At 42.2% G+C, this 22,548-nt stretch overlaps 1 protein-coding gene across 1 annotated transcript in view; it reads left to right on the forward strand.

Annotated features, from left to right (window-relative positions):
* Positions 1-22,548, forward strand: part of gria4b (glutamate receptor, ionotropic, AMPA 4b) — a 218,029-nt gene that overhangs the window by 177,579 nt on the left and 17,902 nt on the right. The window contains exons 12-13 of the mRNA XM_037688243.1: positions 5,167-5,540; positions 20,340-20,538. Coding sequence (XP_037544171.1) covers positions 5,167-5,540; positions 20,340-20,538 — 573 coding nt within the window. The remainder of the gene's footprint in view (positions 1-5,166; positions 5,541-20,339; positions 20,539-22,548) is intronic.

A 22,548-nucleotide genomic window follows, 5' to 3' on the forward strand; every position in this document is an offset into this window, starting at 1 on the left:
GGGGGGGGTGATAGACAGTGCCTTCTATGTTTACACATATCCCAGGTGAAATTTGATAAGTCGACCTGTTTTTGAGGCAACGATTCAGATTCAGATAAGCCACAATTGTTGATTTTTTTTTTCAGGCAGACTGGTTTTTTTTTTTCTTGTCAGCCTTGAGTCCTGCTGGAATTTCGATCCCAAGATGGCCAGATTTGTGGGCATTCCACTGGTCCGTGCTTATTAGCTCCGGCCAAGGTCATCTCCAACATGCTGGTGAGTTCCAGAAGCCACAAGTGGCCTGTGATTCTCACAAATCGCTTCCGTCTTACGGTTTAGCTCGTAAATCAGCTGATTTTGAGTACTCAAAGCATGAACCAAACCTTCACACAGACTCGGCAGTTTTGCCATTGCCGAAACTGCTGCCATCGTCTTCCTCAATAGCCGATAACATAGGAATCTGCCGATGCCAAAAAGCAGAAACCCTGCTATCATGATTCCAATTATATAAGCATCTTCGTTGTCCTCCTGAGACAATAAGGAGAGACACATCAGCTCCCAAACTCCCCACGGATCCATGACGTATCCTGTCGCATGCGTCTCAGCAGGGCATGAGGGCTCTCCAGGACCCTGTCGTTTTGTTGAAAAGATTTTGTCGATTGCGTTGAAAATTCAGCTGCCCAGATCCATGACAGTAGTTTTATTTTCGGAATATGTGTAATAGGAGCTTCGATACACAGACGAAGAGCAAAAAAGCAGGAGGAGAACAGAAGAGGGAGAGAAAAGGCGTCCGCCTTGCACGAGAGCGAGTGCAGAAAAACATGCAGTTAGCATTAAGTAATTAGTCTTCTGAGAGCTGGTGGGATATTTTGTCTCAAGAAAAGAAACATGTCCAACTGGGAAGAAACCTCAGGGGAAGACTCGTCTGCATGAGACTATGTCTCTCAGCTGGCTTGGGATCACCTTGAAGTCCTCCCAGAAGAGCTGGAAGAGGTGTTTGGACCACCCTGCTCAAGCTGCTGCCCCCACAATCCAACTGGACCAAACTGAAGATAATGGATAAAGAAATTAATAAAACATTTCTTTAGAGTGAATTATATTTAGAGAAAACATCGTGGATACTGGTATTCTAACATACAACACCAATAAAACACCTAGAGCATTTAAGCAACGCAGTGCGAGGGTGAAAATAGGTTTCTCTTTGTTGAACAAAATCTACATAAAACTTAAAACTCAAATAATATTTTTCGTTATAATATCCAGGTTTGTTTGTAAAAAATGGACAATATTCCCGGACTGTCAAAGGATGCTCCGTTTGAAGCATGAAAAGCAGTTTTTGTGTTTGTTGTCGATAATTAAACCCACCTGAACTGAAGCTGCGAGCAGTAAGGCGCTATTAACACGTGCAGGCGGAGGAATGTATGCAGCGTTAGAGCCGAGCTTTTGACGGGGTTAAAGAGGAGAGGCGGAGGTTTGCAGCTTGTTAAAGAGGTGGCGTTTGATTTGGCAGTGACGCTTGTTTCTGTTGTTGACCTTGCTATGGATCAAAAAAGATGCAAGGATATGAATGAAGGAGTTTCTGGGACTGTTTGAGTTTTCACCACATGCAACCATAATGTTTACTTAAGATCTCATTTATTATATTCCAAATTGTTTACACTCTGCTTACTAGAAGACATTTTTTGCCATGTGAAATGATCCTCCTCATGTTAGCACGAGCAGCTGCAGCATTTAATTTGAAACACAAAAGACGAAAAACTACATTTTCTTGTTTTTCTGAAAGGGACGGGTGAGCTGAGTGACGTTTTCACAAAGTGGCGTTTCTCTTTTCTCCTTTTCGCCTGCGCCTCCGTGGCGCCGCAGTGACTCACCGTGAAGTCGACTGCAGCGAGCTCAGTCGCAGTTTGGGACGTGTCAGAACCGATCAAGTGGTACAGTCCACTTAGAGTGAGAAAAATAACCAGGTTGGAGAAAGAAAAGGAAGAGGTGGCGCTCCGAAGCGTTACTTTTTCTTTTTTTTTTTTTTTTAACAAGCTTTGAGAGCAGAAACACACCCAGATAGAGAAATTAGCTTTGACTGAAGGACCTGCTGGACCAAATTACTGCACTACAAATCTATTAAAAACAAATTGTTGTATTCTGTCAGTGCAGCTGCTCTCACACAAATCTGGAATATTTGCATCCCATTTATCCCAATCCAGAAGTTATGCTTATGTAATATCCTATTAAGTGTAAATATGGAAGCTTTACGTGTTCTCCTTTTTATAATTTTCATGAACATTCAAGACTAAAGTAAGAAAGACTGATGATAAAGGAAAACTAGAGAAATTGCATTTCCTGTGAAAACGCAGTGTGAATGCTTATTGCTGAAGAACTTGCTGAAAAACAGCTGAAATTAACATAAAACATGCTGAAATGTAGCTGAAATGGAAGAACAAGCCTAAATTAGTAGAAGAAAGCAGAAAAAATACACATTTGCTGAAATAGGTTTAAATAAACAGAAATTAGCACAATTAGGAAAGTAGCTAAAAAAAAGCTGAAATTAGCAACAAAAAAAGGTTGAAATTTAGCTGAAAGGCAGAAAGAAGCTTAACCTACCAGAAGGAAGAAGAAAGAGCTGAAATTACCTAAAAAATGTGGAATTGGCTGAAAAAGCTAAAATTAGCATGAAGCAGCTAAATAGTAGTTGAAATAGCAGAAATGGCTGAAATTAGCATAATTAAGCTGAAAGGAGCATAGCAAGCTGAAATTAGCAAAACAATAATTAAGTCCACTGAAAGTAGCAGAAATTACCACGAAAAACTTGAATTTATCTGGAAAATGCCGAAATCAGCTAAAAATTGCTAAATGTTAGCTGAACAGGTAGAACAAGCTTAAATTAGCAGAAGAGAGCAGAAAGAGCATGTTTGCCTAATTAGGCTGAAAGAAGCGGAAATGAGCACAGAAAAGTGGAAATTATCTGAACAAAGCTGAAATTAGCAACGCCAAAAAGAACAACAACAAAAAAAAAAAAACAGCTGAAAAATGGCTAAAAAAAAAGAAAGAAACAAATTACCAGAAGGAAGTACTCAAGGTGTGTAAAATGAGCTCGAGAACACATTTTTGATTAATTGGGTAGAAACATTTTAAATTAGTACAAATGTGGAATTAGTTGAAAAGGCTAAAATTAGCATAAAACAGCTAAATAGTAGCTGAAATAGTAGAAAAAGCTTAAACTTGCCTAAATATGCTGAAAGGAGCATAACAAGCTGAAATTCATTCAACCTTTATTTAAACCGGTTTGAATCAGCACCTCCAAATCTGAGGCCATGGTCCTCAACCGGAAAAGGGTGGATTGCTCTCTCCAGATCGAGGATGAGGTTCTGCCTCAAGTGGAGGAGTTCAAGTGTCTCGGAATCTGCAGTATTGCGGACTCTGTACCGGTCCATTGTGGTGAAACGAGAGAGGAGCAAAACTCTCTGTTTACCGGTCGGTCTACGTTCCTACACTCACCTATGGTCACGAGCTCTGGGTAGTGACCGAAAGAATGAGATTGTGGATGCAGGCAGTTGAAATGAGTTTCCTCCGCAGGGTAGCTGGACTCTCCCTTAGAGATAGGGTGAGAAGTTTGGTTATTCGGGAGAGACTCGGAGTAGAACCGCTGCTCCTCCACATCGAGAGGAGCCAGTTGAGGTGGTTCGGGCGTCTGGTAAGGATGCTTCCTGGATGCCTCCCTAGGGAGGTGCTTCGGGCATGTCCGACTGGGAGGAGACCCTGGGGAAGACGCAGGACATTCTGGAGAGACTATGTCTCTCAGTTGGCCTGCCTTGGAATCCTCCCAGAAGAGCTGGAAGAGGTGCTGTGGAAAGAGATGTCTGGCCCTCCCTGCTCAAGCTGCTGCCCCCGCGACCCAACTTTGGAATAAGAGGAAGATGATGGATGGATGGTTAGTCCCATTGAGCCACGGGGAATCATTTACAAGAGAGACCTGGATTAGCAGAAAGAAGTTGGAAGCAGCACAAAAATGTTGGTTAGTAAAATAATCTGAAAGGGGCACAAACCTTCTGAAAAAACAGCTGAAATTAGCTTAAAATAGCTGCGGAAATAAAGTTTAAATTTGCACCGGAAGCTGAAAGAAGCTGAACCAGAACAAAATGTGAAAGGAGCAGTAAACGGTTGTAAACAGATCTAAAGACCTGAAGGGTGTAAAATGAGCTCAGTTCATTTTCCATGAGGGAAAAATGGCATAAAATATATATTTCAAAAAGCCAAAGTAGCACCAATACCACAAGTCATTGCAGGATTGTCCTGAATGAGCTGAACTTTTTGATTTATGATTTGTTGAAATAGCACAAAAATTGTGGAACGAAAAACGTACGGGAGAAAAATGGATCCCAATAGTGTGAATGCTTCATAAACATTCACATAAAAATAGATTTAGGGTAAAGATACAAGTTAGGTACATCCAGTCAGTATCATTGTGCAATATCCTGATGCTCAGTAATCCAGGTAGAAAAATCTAAAAAAGTTAAATCTGTTCTTCTGGACATTCAAAAAACTAAACAAAACAAACAACCAAAAAAAAAAAAAAATAAAATAAAATCTTTTTTCTGTTGTTTGTTGTGCTTTCTTTTGTTTTTTGAATGTCCAGAGGACCAGACCTATTTTTTTTTTACTATTTGTGCAACATGCATGGTAATATTTGAGAAAATGAAAATCATCAGCACTTTCCAATCTAAGCCTTTTCTACAGAATACCTTTCATTTCTCCTCATCTGTCCCTGAAAACACCCGAACTGCTACAAAAAAAAAAAACCTCTGCCTCTAACCCGCCACACATTTTAGCGCACATTAATGCCCCGAGGCTGTCATCTTGGTGCTTTTTGCTGAGGATGTAAGAACTTAAATCTTTTTCATTTTCTCTCCTCCAGTTCTGTTTTCTTCCATTTATAAGAGTCAGATGGCCGTAATGAAAGTTTAAACTCTCACTAAGAGTAAGCCCCCGTCTTCCACGCCTGGCAGACAAGGTTGCTAAGGCACAAACTATAATCTGGTTTGTGGGTTTTCAGTGAACAAGTAGGCACTTTTCCACCGCTGCAGAGCAAAAAGGTGGCAGGACGTTTCGGTTAAGCTTTTGATCAAGTGTCCAGCTGTCCTGACTCGATCTGAGATGCATTTCTAATCCAATTCCTCTCCTAACTCTCCACAGAAAGCGGAAATCGCTGTGGCCCCTTTGACTATCACGTTGGTCCGGGAGGAGGTGATCGATTTTTCCAAACCCTTCATGTCGCTCGGTATCTCGATCATGATCAAGAAGCCCCAAAAGTCTAAGCCGGGGGTGTTCTCCTTCCTGGACCCGTTGGCCTACGAGATCTGGATGTGCATCGTGTTTGCCTATATCGGCGTGAGCGTGGTGCTCTTCCTGGTCAGCCGCTTCAGCCCGTACGAATGGCACACCGAGGAGCCCGAAGAGGGCACCGACGGCCCGCCAAGCGACCAGCCCCCCAATGAGTTCGGTATCTTCAACTCTCTCTGGTTTTCCCTGGGCGCCTTCATGCAGCAGGGCTGTGACATCTCCCCCAGGTAAGACACGCTCATACAAATGTCGGCTTACTCTACCCACGTTAGGGAGCAGCAAGGCCAAAAATAATCACGATTGGACATCCTGTCAGACTGGATTGTGTGACGATCACGCAGATAACTTAGCCTCGACTCTGTGTGAGCGCTGTGTGCTTAAATCCCTCGTCTGTCAATCCAACTAAGTCCCTCATCAATATTTCAAACGTGTTTGATTGATGTAAATGGAAGCTGAACGGGTGTTGACACCCTGCTGTGACAAGCAGCGGTTTGTGACAGAGGTGTGGAAGAAACCCCATCAGTATGTTCTTCAAGCTTTAAGATTTTAACTTCACCAAACAGCCTTGGCATGAAAACAAGGTTCTGCAAATTTGGACAAAAAAAACACGTCTTTATCCTAAAATAAATTCCAGATTTTAACCTAAAGATGTTAGTCACCCTGTTTGTAGCGAATGAGCATATTTAAAAAATAAATAAATAAAGAAACTGTTTAAGTTTGTAGCTCCATTGATGCCTCACTCATAACCCACAGAAAGTGTTTTGGACATGGGTCACAGGGGCTGAAGGCTCACAGTGGGGGGCTCCAGGGTCCTAGTGATCAGCCACGGAAAGTTTGAGAGCTAGTACAAACTCAGTATGTGTCAAGTACTGGTTGATACTGGCCAAAGAGCCTCCATCATTAAATTCATGGGCGCACATACACCAATGCCTCAAACCGCCTCACGCTCCCGTTTTAGAAAAGCTAATATGGCTTTGTGCCATTGTTCGGCTTCTATTATCATCATATAGAAGTCCAACCTTTGTAGTTACGGCAAAAAGAGAGACTTCTTTCCCCCTACAATGCTACACGGCACGGATCAGTTCCTAGTTGTCTGTACTGGGAGTCTTGCTCCTCGTGTTGCGTGCCGTGTGAGCTGAATTCTCGCCACACAGAAAGGCCGAAAATCTGATATATTTCTGACTTGCGCAACACACAAATAGCAAATGTGGTGTACTTGTGTAGTACTTTCAAGGCAGGTCCGTTGTACGCTGACCATGCATGTATTTGTGCATTCTTAGGTCATTGCAAAGCCTTTGCTAGCCATGGTCCTGGCTTGGTTCAGGTGAACACAAGAGGTACAGGTTCTATGGTGCTGTATGTGACCTGCTCTGTAGCGTTTACATGATCAAGACCAAACGTCTCCGAGGCTGGTGTGCAGACTTATACAGGGATTGCCAAATGTTTTCCATAGTAGCACTTACAGTGGGTTGTGGGTGAGGTATGGATTGCTTCATATACGTTGCTGTCATGATAGTTTGCATGAGGACACATGTAATAGAAGTATTAAGGAAAAACTGTTTCCTCTGTGTGTTTTTGTGTTGCACTATATTGCTGCTTTGTGTGCTTTTGTCATGTTTTAGTTGTATTTGGAAGAAAAAAGAGCGCGTGCTGGTATTGATTTGGTGTGCCTCTTCATTATCTGGTTGTTCTCCGCTGTCTGACTTGTGTCCATTGTGTCTTCTCTCCCCTCGTACGTGAGTTCGGTTGTTTCAGCGTGTGTCAGCTTCAGCAGTTGTGTTGTCCAACTTGAGTTATGTTGTTTCTTTGTCTCAAACGCGTGACTTCTCCTCCCTTGTTCCAAGATGATAAAGCCCCGCAGCCTCGGGGCTTCGGAGCTGCAGATCAGCAGCGTCCGGTAAACGTTGGTAGAAGGGTGGAGAAATGATCCTGTGCAGTTAATTGTGCTGCTCGGAGGGATCTTTGTTCTTCCGTCAAAGATCGCGCTTCCTGTTTGTTTCCATTCTGAGACGCAGTGAAGCTCGTAGACCAGTAAGGCTTGTAGTTTTAGTGGTTTCTCGTTTATCGTAAGGCTTTTCTAAGCAGTTTGGATGGCTTTGTCAAGCTTAAAGTTCTTGCTGGCTATTTTAAGCAACTGCTAGAATGTCTCTTATATCGGCTCTTTCATATGAACCTTCTTTTATCTGTTAAGCCCTTATGGATGTTGTAGTGTAATAGAGTTGGTAAGATACTGGGAGATGAAAGGACAATCAAATCGGCCTGTATCTTTCAGCCCCAACCCCCTTCCCTACACCAGAGAAGAACAAAGAAACACACAAGATCGAGGATCTTGAGGTACATTAAAGCATCTTTGAAATTATAGCCCAACCTCATGTAAGCAGCCTATGGATGAGATTACAGTGGGCCTGTGTTTGTGATTAAGCACAATTTTTACAGGGGAGCTCCTGCTTTGTTCACACGTACAGACCACCCTCCACCCACCACCATAACCCCCTGCTGCTCACCACATCTCTGCCTGCGTGCCGCAGATAAGGGCTTTAAAGCCGTGCAACAATGTCGGTACCAGAACAGAGAGTCTACGTTTTACCCCTCTCCATCTCTGGCTGTGGTCTTTGCTGCTTTCCACCCGTCACCGCTAATCTCACCGGCCTCTCCCAGTCCATCAGCACTGAACCACCTCCACCTCGTCCAAACAAGTCAACCTGACAGGGCGACATGCAAATCGCTTCACAGTGGAAAAGTTAGGTTGAGCAGAGGAAGTGAGAGGAGCAGAGGTGAAACGGACAAACTTAAAGGAATATTCGTCTGAACGTTTATTGTCCCTCGATACAGAGCGAAAAGGGAGAAATACTCTCCGCCTGTCTGCCATGTGAGCACGACTACTACAAAACAATAAGTGGGGTACTGACTTACATTGTGGCTTAAGAAAGGATCCATTCAAAAAGTGGTTTCCCATGTCAAAATCCAAGATGGCCGTCATCATACATATATACATATATATGTTTAAACCGGCCACCCCTATTGTTTAAGTAAACTATGCTCTCTAGTTTTTAAATTGCTTTAAAGTATAGTTTCCCTAAATGATTGGGGTGTCCGTTGGGGTGGCCAAAGATTAATCTATGGGGGGGCCAAAGCCACCATTGGCTTCCCCCTGGCTCCACCTTTGCACCAGATGGAGGATAAAATTGCTCCCTCCGCTCGCCAGGATCTATAATTCTGCTCCACCCAATCGTACCCACTTGAATATCGTGCATCAAAAACATTAAAGTTGTCTCGCCTCAAAAACTGCAGACATTCAACTCCCTCAGTGACGGGGAACACCGGGGACCACAGTTTGGAGAAATCCTGTTTAATCCTGACTTGACTGATGAACGAACAGCTAGTCTGACCAGAGCCACAACCAACGTGGATCACGTTAAAATTTCATACATAGATATTTTAAATCCTTAACATTATTGTCAGGATCAGTATATTATTTTTCTGTCAAAATTGCCTAAAGATGTACCAGAAGTACTACAACCAGCTTATTGCGCAATATTCACTGTGTGTAGTGTTGAGGTGTAGATCGAAGCAACACTCTGAGACACGTTCAGTGCCTGATGTGTTCGTGTAACTCCTCTGGTTTTATATGCAAAAAGAAATATTGTTTTATTGGTTGAAATTCTACCGGCATTTTAAACTGGGAGCAAATGGGAGCTCCTGCACTCCTGTTGGGTTTAAACGGTTAAAGACAAATTTCCTGTAACGTCTTATTTTCTGTTGTAGATGCTGTAGATACTTTTACTTCCAAATATCCAGACATTCATGTAAATAATGGTAAAGTGACAGAAGTGTAAATGTTTATTTAAAAAAAACGTTCACTTGAAATGCTGTGAAATTTTGGACACAGTTTTGGATTGGTCCAATACTGGCCGATAATTCATCAGTCTGGTTTGAATTGAACACGTTTTTTTCAAAGAGCCATCTACAACAGGTAAGATATTTATTGGTTGAACCCTTTCTACGCAACTCCACTCCAAAAGATCTGAACTATTCCTGCATGCAGCACTTTTTCCTCCATCGGCCAAAATCAGGATGAACTAGACATTAAATCTTATTTGAAGCCGTTTAAGGTTTTGTTTTATCCGTGGTGAAAATGTTTTTGGTCACGTTTGTCTTTTTTTAAATTATGTACCGTATTTTTCCTCTCTACACGTCGCACTGCCCTATCAGTCCAAATATGTCTAATAAAGTAGAAAAAAACATAAAGTCGCTTCGCCATACGTCACATCTATTATGCGTCACCGCTGACAACCTGGAAACGTGGGCCGGTGTTGTGCCAAAAACCGATTGGCTGCCAAATGGCGGCCGCGGGAGCGTGCACGGGAGGACTTTAGCAAGAATTTAACAAGATTCACATTTAAAAGCAATTATTTGTTTGCTCAACTTTATAGTAAAGGTGTGTCTCGGTTGAACTGTTACTTAATAAAAGGACTTTAATGGTCAAACCAGCTGCATTTCAAAAGTATTCGCTTCCTCGGTGCTCCAGGAGCGCGCAGACAGGGAGGAAATCAGGAAGGAGGAACACTGCGCATTTCTTTGAAATTTAACAAGATAACCACCTAAAACAAGTATTTGTTTGCTTGACATTATAGTAAAAGTGTGTCTCAGTTTAAGTTTTCAAAAATAAATACACTTCATTGGTCAAATCAGCTGCATTTTGCTGAGGCGGCGCAGCAAAATGAAGCTGATTTGACGGTTGCTCCAAGCGAGCTGGACGAAGGTGGCTTGTATGGCAAGCAGATTGTGTCATTAATAGCCACTTTTACCTATTACATGACATAACGGCATGCCATACCACTCAAGTACCATCTAGCAGCTGAAAATGGTAGTTTTCAATATTTTCAGTCAGAATTAATGAAAACGGTCATGTCTCAGCCAAAAATTGTTTTTTAAATATGGGGAGAAAAACAAGTCGCTTCGGTGTATAAGTCGCAGAGCATGTATGTTCTGCAAAAAACTGTGACTTATAGGCCAAAAAATACGGTATATATATATTTATATATATAAATGCTGCATGCACACTCCCTCAAAACCTGTGACATCTGTGTGTGCTGTTTGACAAAACTGCACATTTTAGTGGCCTTTTATTGTGGTCAGCCTAAAGCACACCTGTAAATAATCGTGCTGTCTGATCAGCATCTTGATATGCCACACCTGTGAGGAGGCTGGATTATCTCAGTAAAGAAGAAGTGCTCACTAACACAGATTTACACACGTTTGTGACGAGTGTTTGAGAGAAAAAGGCCTTTTGTGTACAAAGAAACAGTCTTAGATCTTTGAGTTTAGCTCAGGAACAACGGGAGCAGAAACAAATGCGTTGCGTTTATATTTTTGTTCTGTATAAAATTATTGTTATTGGAAAGCATTTGACAAATTATGAATTAGGTAGGCATTAATCCATGAAAACCGAAGTCTGACACTAATTAATCTCTAATGTTGATAAGAGCTTGGAGAGAAAAAAGGAACAGATGAGTCATAATTTGTGTAAAAATACTCTTTTTTTTCTGTAAATCAACACACAAGACACTTAAGTTTTTCCACCTGGTTTATGAACAAATTTGTTGTATAAATTTTTTTTTTTTTTTTTTTAAATAGTAAATTTTGAGGAAGTTTCTCCTTTTTCTAACAACGGTGACTTTTTTCCTCACGTTTCTAACTTTGGCTCGTCCGTACGACGCTGTCCTCTTGTAGAAAAATAATTCCCTCTTCCTTCATCTCGATCGTTTTTACTCATTTCGTGACACGACTCTGACAGGAAAGGCAGAGCTGGAAATAGCACTTCCTTTCCTTTTCTTGCTCTCTGCCTCTTAATAAGGGTTAATACGCCCGTTCTGCTCCCTCAAGGCGGCCCGTAATAATTAATTCAGTGATTAATATCCCGGTCTCCTATGGTAACGTCTCTGTGGAAACTGGAGAAGGGGGCTGGAATGAAACGGTGACTCGATGGTCCTTTTAATTGACTACAAATCCACGATGAATAGAAGTGGAGTTTATTCCGGTGTTTCCTCCGGAGACCGCAGGAAGTCGCATGACAAATATCAACACGAGGGCGTCCGCCTTGCCTCAGCCTTGCAGGTGGACTCAGTTTTTGTCATTGGCTTCCTCCAGACGGATTATCTGTGTCTGCTGAGTCATGCCGTCGTTGACTGTGATTGGCTTGATGAGAGCCGATTGGCTCAGATGGTCTGCGCCCCGACGGCTACAGATGAGGCGTAACTTTGAGTTGGAGTTGTGAATTCAGGCCAAAAGAAAAGAAAAATGTCTTTGAAGTGCTACATTCACACTTCTCCATCAATGCAATGCTAATTAGCTTTTGTTGTCCAGCTGGCGCACCGCTGTTCTGCTGCTTGGCTTGTTGCTCGCGCCAGCAGCTCGTTCCTCACTCGCGCTGTTCCTGCAAATCACAGGCTCTCGTTGCTCTGGAGGCACTGGAGCTTCGAAGTCATGCACAACTTGCTTTTACTAAAAAAAAAGTCTATACTGTAATATATCTTCAGCTGCCATTTAAACATGGAGTGTTTAAATTTGTTGAAGTGGGCTTATGAGCAGTTATTATCTTACCTGTTTTAGATAAGTTTTAGATTGGAGGGCTGGGGGTTAAGAACAGAATCACATGGAGTGTTGCAGTGTGTTGGGCTGTAACAACACAAACCACTGCCTTGAACTTTACATCTACCGTATTTTCCACCGGACACGTCGCTCCGCCCTATAAGTCGCATCGGTCCATATTTGTCTTAATAAAGTGGAAAAATCCATAAATATGTTGCTTCAGTCTAACATTTGCTTAATAAATGCACTTTAATGGTCAAATCAGCTGCATTTCGCCGGGGTGGCGCAGCTGTTTTGACAGTTCCAAGCAGAGAGCAGAATAAAGGTGGGGAACTACGGCAAGCCGATTAAGTCATTAATAGCTGGTGAAGATTCTCAGTCATCCAGGACATGGTAAATTCTAAAAAGTTCAAGAAAAAAACAATAAAGTATAGTATAATAAAGTCCAGTTGTTTTTGTCTTGAACTTTTTTTGAGTTTGTCATTATAGCCACGTTTACCTATTACATGATACAACAACATGCCATACACCTATTAATACTCTGCTCCCATCTAGTGGCTGAAAGTGGTACTGCTCTTTTTTCAGTCAGAATGAATAAAAACGGTCATATCTCAGCCAAAAAATGGTTTATAAATATGGGAAAAAATCCATAAATATGTCGCTTCGGCCTATAAGTCACAGGGCGTGTAAATTATGCAAAAAACTGGGACTTATAGGCCGAAAAATACGTTACTTTTACATAAACCAGAATCACCAATCTCATGACCCCTGACCTCCAGGCAACATGGTGTTTCTTTTCATATTTTGGACATTTCATGGTACAACTAAACAAAAAGAAAAACTATCCAAAAAGGTGTGTGTTCTGAGTCGATCAGGAAATGTCCTACAAAAGTTGAAGACCAAAACAACCGGACTCTCCTTTTAAACAAACGGTACTTCGATGACTCGCCGAAGGATTTGAAAAGTGAATGTTTGTAGTTTTTGAGACGAGTGTTTTTCTAGACTGGAATTGAACCAGAAGTGCAAGTAAACCTTAATGTTTTTGGAGGAAGATATTCAAGTGGGCAAGATTTACATAGAGGGAGTTTTTTGTTTGTTTTTGTTGTTGTTCTTGCTCGAGGTGGTGCAGATCGACAGATCCTGGTGAGTGGAGAGAGAAATTCTAGTCACCAACAGGTGCAATGACACAGCCAGGGGGTGGCCAGGGGTGGCCTTAGCCACCATAGATTAATCTTCAGCCACCCCAAGGACCATCAATCATTTGAGGAAGCTGTACTTTCAATCAATAGTTTCCTCAAATGATAGGGGTGGCCACTCTATATACAGTAGTCCTTCGTTCTATCATGGTTAATTTTTCGCGGACTCGCTCTATCGCGGTTTTTCAAAATAAAACTGGACATGATAGATGATTGATGGATGAGCCACGTGATCGGCATGGGATTTTTATTTAAAATGAATTATTTTAAATTATTTAGCACCTTCTGCACCTCTTTGCGCCCCATACTGTATGAGAAGCTTCCTCCTGCAGCTGATCAGCTGTTCTCCGTGCAGAGCGGCGAAGTGGGCGTGGCCAAGAGCGCTTGCAGGTGGCTGAGAGCAGCTGGAGGCAGGGAGCTGAAATCATGACATTCTGTGCTCTTTTAGAGCGTTTAGAGTTTAGAAACATTGTTTAAAATAGTGCAAGAGTGTGGGAAGTGTTTAAAACACCTTTATATATATATATATATATATATATATATATATATATATATATATATATATATATATATACTACTACTTACTACTTGTACTGCTATCCCTACGTTGCAATTTTTCACTGATCGCAGGGCTTCAGGGTCGATCCCCCGCGATAAACGAGGAACTACTTTATCTAGATATAATTTAAAAAGTACTAAAGTGCTGAAGTAAACAATATACATAGATAAACAATAAATAAATGTGTTTATTTCATAGATATTACTGGTTAGATTAGAGTTATTTCAAGATTAGGATTTTTAAAAAAAAGTCTGCTTGATGTCAAAGCTCTAAAACCTCAAACGTACATTTTTCATTTGACACATCTGAACAAATTATGAACCAAAAATCTTTTTGTGAGACCAAAAACATCAGCGTTGTCAGAAATCCGAGTCTTTATCTGCTCAGGAAACAAAGTGAAGCGTTCCACACGATTAAAAAAAAACACTTCTTTAAATCTGTATTATGTCTTTAGTTTCTGTCCGTCTTCTGAGTGGAGATTAGATTAGAACTGACAGATTATGACGCGTTTAATTACGCTGATCTAAAAAAGCGGTTGTGTTGGTGTTTTCCGAGTTGCACGATAATTAGGTAATTAAAAGTAGCTGTTAATTAGAAGAGCGTCTCTTCCTGATTTCGTTTGAGATTCTTTGGTCAGACGTGCGACGTCTGTTGTTCATGGGTTTTTGTCCACAAATCATCTCTAGCTCCTACTCACAGATTCCTTCAGGGCTCTGGGGTATTTTACTGCAGAAGCTGCTGAATCCTTCATGTTGTTCTCCTCGAACATCAGCAGGACAGTTTGAGCTGCTAAATATTAAAAGATGGTTCAAAAACAAGACGGAGTGACAGGAATCAGTAATTCTGTTGCTGCAGTTCTTAGCATCGTGTTCATTACACACATGCACAGTAGTCCCTCGATTATCTCAACACTTCGATAGGTGAAAACCCACGAAGTAGGAACGCTATATTTGTTTTAGTATTTATATTTTAAGGCTTTATAAACCCTTCCCACACACTTGCAATGTTCTAAACTCTTAAACCTACGTAGTTCTAACAACATGCGTATATGTACTGCGCAGTACTGCAACATTTTACTCACCAGCTCTGCAGACCAGCAGCTCTGTTCCAGTTCTACAGACCTACCCTGCAGCGATGAAGCCCACCGCCCCGTCCAGGTTGATGTGCACGTGGATAACTGAGCTTCAGGATTATTTGGGACTTTCCTGCCAGTTCTGGGAGCTTCACAGATCCATCGTTACTTCTCACGTTGCGTTGCAAAACTTGCTCTCCATTTCAGCACAAAGCAGCAGATGGAAGCACTGCTGGCTTCTGGGTAGTGAAGTTCTTTTGACTGGCATTTCACTGTAGGCTTATTGAAAGAAAACTACAAAATGGCGGCACCTGTCCCAAGTATTTTTTTTTTTTTACATTTTATCTCGTACCGTCCCAGTCACATGAAATTAAAGTTGGCGATAGTTGAAAAAACGCGAAAGTCGAACCGCTAAGTAGCGAGGGACTATAAAGTTGGTGAAGCTAACTAAGTTAAGCAGTTAACTCAGCTGTTTATCTGGCTACGCATAAAAATAAGTAAATAAATAAGAAAGACAAATAAATAAATGCTGGACCAGGTCAGCCATTCATCAGAGCTCGGAGCGTCTGCAGAAGAAGAACTCCAAACAGGAAGTTTATATTTTAATTTGTGCTCGTTTGGACCGGTGAGCCGGTTCACTTTCAGGGTTGTGATCAAAGCACGCTCGAGTCCCGCATCCAATCAATGGCTCCGAGACCCACGTTTCTGACATGTTCTTTCAGTAACGTGAAATATTGTAAATTAATGACGTAACAAACCGTGAGGTATTCTTAAAATCAATTATGTTCGTTCAGAGTTTTTAAAAAGCCCGACTTTGGTTTAAAAATGAACGAACTGTGCAGATTTGTCAACGGGAGCCTGCAGCCGAGGCCGGCCCAGGTGGGGCAGAGATCTGGACCGATCCGTCATTAATAAGTCAAGCGGCGTGGTCTCGGCCCAGGTAGCGCCCTGGGACCGGACCGGCAGCTCCTCGTTTATTCAGGCTCCACTCAAGGACAAGCTTGTCCCCGTCTCTTCACCTCCATCGCCTCCCTCCATTCCATGCTGCTTTCCCCCACAGATTCTTTGTAAAGTGTGCTTGGCGCCACTTCGGCTCTGACAGCAGATTTTTATTTGATGTTTTTCAAAACAGCCGAGGTCAAGAAGTTTTTTATTTCCATGGAAATCTGTTTTTTCTTTCATTTTAACTTTAATCTGAGCCTCAGTCTCAGTTTCCTGTAAGATTCTCCATTTATTAATTTGCTAATTCAGGATAATTTTAGATGCTGTACAATCTGTATAATCTGTATATAATCTGTACATAATCTGCATATAATATGCTTATAATCTGTATGCTGATTGTTCACAAGGTATTTCGGAGATGCAACGCTTGCTCTGAGAAATATTTAAAACCAAATTAACTTTTTAGTGGCTGCAGTGGCGTTAAACTGATTTTTTAAACAGTCTTTTTCTAATCTGAAAATATTCTGTTGTCAATCAGATGTTTGTGTTTTAAAATATTCAAGTGAATAAATTACAGTTTTCAGCAAAACTCCAATAAGCTGAAAAACTTTGCTCACATTTGCTGAAGAAGCCAAAAGTCGGATGGATGGATGGATGGAATTTCTCTCTTGGGATTAATAAAGTTAAAGCTGAAAGAAATAGAGCACTAGCTAAAAGGAGCAAAACACTAACTAAAAGCTAAAGGGAACAAAATGGTAGATTAAAAACTAAAAGAAGCAAAAGACTGGCTAAAAGCTAAAGGGAGCAAAACACTAGCTAAAAGCTAAAGGGAACAAAAGACTAGCTAAAAGCTAAAGGGAACAAAAGACTAGCTAAGAGCTAAAGGGAACAAAAGACTAGCTAAAAGCTAAAGGGAGCAAAACACTAGCTAAAAGCTAAAGGGAGCAAAACACTAGCTAAAAGCTAAAGGGAGCAAAACACTAGCTAAAAGCCAAAGGGAACAAACACTAACTAAAAGCTAAAGGGAGCAAAATGGTAGTTTAAAAAGTTAAAGTTGCAAAACACTAACTAAAAGCTAAAGGGAGCAAAATGGTAGCTTGAAAACTAAAAATAGCAAAAAAATAGCTAAAAGCTAAAGGGAGCACAATGGTAGCTTGAAAACTACAAACAGCAAAAGGCTATAGCTAAAAGTACTAACACATTAGCCAAAAATAGCCTAAAAAGATAAAAGTGGAGGAAGTAGCTGAAACAGATATCAGAGAGAACAATGTTTTTAAAGGAATTATAGGAAAAATAAGTAAAAAGTATGTAAGTCGCAGCACCTATTTCCTGAAAGAGCCGACGTTTTGATACCGAGTGCAACAAAACGCCCGTCTAAACGCTGACTCAGCGTTCACACAGTGTGTGAGTGTGATCACATGCGTACTTTGAGTTAATATAAATACAAATAAAAACATTTCAGTTTTCTTGTTCTCACCTTTAGATACAGATTTAATCAGTAAATATTCATGCCACAGCAGCTACGGTGCATTCGTCCAATCCACCGACAACAAATGAATGTTGCTTACACTAATGGAGGAAAGGCACAGACTAATTGCTGAAAATGTTCCTTTTTTCTCTTGAGTATTCTTTGTACCCTGAGGGTCGCCGGACTGCTGCGAAAAACGCTGTTGCAGAAACACTGGAGCCAGTTTCAGCTTTGTTTCTGCTTTATTTCATCAAATACTTGTTTCTTGTCTGGGTTCTCTTTGTTTCCTCCACCTGTGGGAGAACTGAGCTCATATGTCATTACAGTCAAGTTCTCCCCAACAAGTTTCACACTATGACAGCAGCTCGGAGCAAATGACCTGTTTTTATTAAAACTGAAATCTGACCTGAACCGGTGTTTGTATTATTTACATGAAAACATTCAACAATGCTTTACATACAGAGCGCTGTACGTAAAATAAACAATAAAAGCTTTAATTTGTCTCCCAAAATTTAGTCCACAAACTAAGATTAAAAATCAGAAGAAAACAAGAAGCTCTGATGTGGCCTGAAAATTACCCAGAGTCCTCAGAGCCAAGCTCGTCTCCCCTCCCTCCCCTCCTGTTTACTGCAGCCTCATCAGGACAGCAGTGTGTCACTGTGGATCAAAGTCAGTGGAATCAGCCGGCACACAGAAACACCGAGCTGTTCCCAAATCCACCGCTGACGAGGGAGGGAGACGATCAGAGCCTGGTTTCCAGGACAAGAAGGAAAAGATGAGAAAAGAGGCAAAAGAAGAGAGAGAACACAAAGTTACCCCCTGAAAGGACAAAAGAAATTACTTCTTTTGGCTTTTCCCTCTTCAGGGCTCTCCACAGCGAGTCATTCTCCATCTCAAACTGTCCTCACTCCAACTACCTCCATGTCCTCTCCAGCTGCATCCATAGATCTCCTCTTTTTCCTGGCAGCTGCAATTCTAACATCCTTCTACCAATATACCCACTGTCCCTCCTCTGGACATGTCCAAACCATCTCAGTCTGGTCTCTCTAACTTTATTTCCCAGTTGTTCAACCTGTGCTGTACCTCTGATTATCTCTGTCCTAATCTTCTCCATCCTTGTCACTCCTAAGAAGAACCTCACCATCTTAATTTCTGCCACTTCCAGTTCTTTCTCCTGTCTTTTTGTCCATGTCTCTGTCTCCAGTCCATACAATATAGCTGGTCTCACCACTGTCTTGTAAACTTTTCCTTTTCCTGACACCCTTTTGTCACAAATCACTCCTGAAACTTCTCCATCCTGCCTGGACTCTCTTTTTCACCTCTTTACCACACTCCCCATATTCCTGGACAGTGGACCCCAAGTACTTGAAGTCCTGCACGTTGTAGCCTCACTGTTCCACCGGCCTCCCTCTCATTCACGCACATGTACTCTGTCTTACTACGGCTGACTTTCATTCCTCTTCTATTAAGTGCATACCTCCGTCTCTCCAAGTTCTCTTCCACCCGTTTCCTGTTCTCACCACACATCACAATGTCATCTGCAAACATCATAGTCCACGGGGATTCCTGCCTGACCTCATCTGTTAGTCGGTCCATCACCAGAGAAAACAAAAAGGGGCTCAGAGCGGGTCCTTGATGCACTCCCACCTACATCACATCTCACCACTGTCCTGCTGTCCTCATGCATGTCCTGTACCAGTCTAACATACTTCCCCGCCACTCTAAATGTCCTCTTACAACATTGTATTTTTACCATTATCTCAGTTTATAAACTGATATTTTACTTACAAACACAGGACTAGTGTCTCAGACATCAGGATGTTACAAGTTGAATCAAAATAAAATGAACTCCTGTTGCTTTTGACTCAGCCTGCAACGATTATCTTAGATAAATAGAAAAGGGTTAGAAATGTTCTCAGGTTCCTTTTTTATCTTGAGAATTTATTATTATAAATCAGGTGTCACACCTGATTTACCCAAATCTATTTCCAAGTATTATATAAGGTTTCATGTAAATATTAGTTGTCTTTCCTGTGTTTATTTTGACGGTGTAAACACTTGTTTACTGTCTCACTACAGCTCTCCTGAATTTGATTTAGGATCCTGCGTCGTATGAGACAGACCCCTCAGCTCCTTTGTTGATCTTCCACAGTTAAATCCTCTGCGCTCACTCTGAGGTGGAGGAGGAGGAGGAGGGAACGGTGCAGAGTCATTTGTATTCAAATCCAGAGCCGATACGTCAATAAGTCTATTTCATGGGCAGCGCGTGCAGGAGACGGGCTCCACTGCAGGGCTGCAAAACCCAAAGTTTCCTCTCTGGTTGTTGGAGAGATTTGTTCAGACTGAAAGGTCCTTTAGGTCGCTGATAATCAAAGCTGTTAAACGGGTTCGAGCGCTGAGCTCTGCGGAGGATTATCACAGGAGGTTTTCAGAGACGGTACGTGGGTTCGGCTGAACGAGGGGGCGTTTGAGTCCTGTGTGCTTTGAGAACAACAGAATTTGACAGAGCTGCAGTGAGACGGTGAACCAGCAGCCAAGAAGGCTGCAGATGCTCGTCTCCCTCCGTCTGACACGGAGGCCTGGGGGGTGGGGGTGGGGGGGGGGGGGGGTTGCATCCTCCACTGTTTGATTTGCACCGAGGGGAGATCTTGTTTGTTCTCCTCAATGCAGCATTTACAGTTTAAGATTCTCCTCACGACCTTCCGCTGCTCCTGAGCAGCGAGCTATCCGTCTCCCCCGAGCGAGGGGAGGGAATATATATATATATTTAAAAGGAGAAAAAGAAACGGTGCCTCTGATCGGCCGGCCACAGGGACCTGCGGCTGCTTTTATCCGATCAGTTAGGAAGCAGGTTGCACCTTTTCTTCACCAGACCTGGTCGATAGCAGCAGTTAGGGCCTTTTCTGGGACAGTTTGCTCTAATGAGGGTGAATACAGCTGTGGCAGCCATAAGTTTTGTCAGAGCTCCACCTGGTGGTATCACTGAAGCATATTGGAAGCTCTGCAGCCCTCCATGCTAATAACCGACTCTTTCCTGTCCTTTTTATCCCTCCCTCCTCTCTTAACCCTAATTTTACCTTCTAAAACCTTCCTACTTTCATTTTTCTTCTTGACTATCTTGCATCTCTCTTTGTTTTTTTTTTGTTTGTTTGTTTTTTCCGCCCCCTGCACTTTTCGTCCTTCCTTTCTCCACCGTAGATCGTTATCTGGTCGAATCGTGGGGGGAGTGTGGTGGTTCTTCACCCTCATCATCATCTCATCCTACACGGCCAACCTGGCTGCTTTCCTCACCGTGGAGAGGATGGTTTCCCCCATCGAGAGCGCCGAGGATCTGGCCAAGCAGACCGACATTGCCTACGGCACTTTGGACTCTGGTTCGACCAAAGAGTTCTTCAGGGTGAGTCTGGTGTCACTGGGGGGTTAAAGGTCCACTCCAAGACAGGTAGGGAACTCGTTCAGTCTTTACAAATTTAACACAATCAGGAAAATAAACCTTTAGGGCAGCGGTCAGGGGTGTTGAAAGGGGGCCACAATAAAAATTTATTTCAGACCAAAAGTCTGTTTCAGTCAATACTTTACCTCCAGGCAGATACCTGGCATCTTCTCTTAGATGCTGGTTCCTCAACAAGAGTTTCTTCGGTCTATTTTGACGTTTTTCCTACGCGTTTTCTGCATCAGAATCAAAGATTGAGGAAAAACTCAAACCAGTTTTTCTTGGCTTCAACGTTAGACAACTGTCACGAGAAGTCCGCACAAAATAAAGCATGCTCAGTTTTCTAGGTAAAATGAGAAGCAATAAACAAAATCTTTTAAAATATCGTCTTGGGGGCCAGATGTTAACAGAGGGTCGTGTTTGGCCCTCGGGCCTCGAGTTTGACACGTGTCCTAAATGACCTCCAGAAATCAAATCGAATTTAAAAAGCAACGTTTGCGTTGTTCACTGATATTTAGGGTCGAAGGTCTTTGACGGTGTTACTTTAGGGGGCAGAAGAAGCTTTGGGAACCCCTGATTTGGAGAAGCATAAGACCGTTTCAGCAGGACTACGAGGTTAGCCTTGACCGAACAGCTCCCAAGATGCACATCCAGATTTTTTAGAGCTCCTGCCACATTCAAATCCTGACGTTAGGCCAGAGAATCTGAGTTTCATCCGAGGTTAGAGGCTAAAGTTCATTTGGAGCAGCGGTTCCCAAAGCTAGTGTCAGGAAACAGGAAATAACGCCAGTGATCTGTTCAGCGTCAACAGTTTTAAAGACAGACATAAAAAGAGAAACTAATATGATGGACGACGACGAGGCTGTTTGTCGAACAGCTTGAGGGACGTTTGTTTATTTCAACCAGCTGGAGTTGGCTTGATGTCGATTCTGTGGATTGAAATAATAATAATAATAATAATAATAATGTCATCACAATGTCAGCACTGTATGTTTCCATACAATGGCGAAATTAGTCTCTGCATTTAACCCATCCACCACCAGGTGGTGCAGTGGGCAGCTATTGAAAGCGCCTGGGGGGCATTTTGGGGATGAGGCGTGCTGCCCAGAGACGCCACGTGATGTGCAGTGACTGGGGATCGAACCTGGAACTTTCAGGTCCCAAGCCGGCTGCCCTGCCTCTACACCATCGCTGCCCTGCTTCTACACCATCTCGGCCCCCATCAAAACTGTTTTACCGTACTAGCCGCCGTACACGTCGCATCTATTACGCGTCACCACTGACCACCTGGAAACGTGGACCGGTGTTGTGCCAAAAATCGATTGGCTGCCAAATGGCAGCCACGGGAAAGTGCACAGGAGGACTTTAACAAGAATTTAACAAGATTAATGTTAAACGGCTGATTTGACGTTTGCTCCAGGAGTTTCGGAGCGAGACGAAGGTGGCTTGATATGTTAATCCAACTGTCTCATTAATAACCACTTTTAACATTAATACGACACATGGCTTGCCATATTAGTCGAGCGCCCTCTAGTGGCTGAAAATGGTAGTGTTCAGTATTTTCCATGTCAGAATGAATGAAATCGTCAGATCTCAGCCAAAAGTTGGGTCATAAATATGGAGGAAAAAATCTATATTAGTCGCTTCAGTGTATAAGCCGACTTGCAAATTTATGCAAAAAGGCGCGACTTATATAGCAAAAAATATGGTCATGGTTATAATGTTAGAAAAATGCTTTAAAATAACGATTATCTTTGGGCAAAGGTTTGGTCCAGCCACTTTGCATTTTAACTGAAACTTGATTAATGATGGAAGTCGGCCTTTCTGAATTGTTTTTACCAGCAGCCAAATACACGCTGCAGATTAAACAGCTCTGTCAGGATGAAGCAGCTCCTGAAGCCTTCTGGACGACTGTTTCTCTTTCGGACTGTTTTAATCATTTCTGTCTGAGGATGCCAAATGTTGCCGACACGT

The sequence above is a fragment of the Nematolebias whitei genome, chromosome 14 (assembly GCF_014905685.2).
Source record: "Nematolebias whitei isolate Nwh7 chromosome 14, NemWhi1, whole genome shotgun sequence".
Classification (NCBI taxonomy): domain Eukaryota; kingdom Metazoa; phylum Chordata; class Actinopteri; order Cyprinodontiformes; family Rivulidae; genus Nematolebias; species Nematolebias whitei.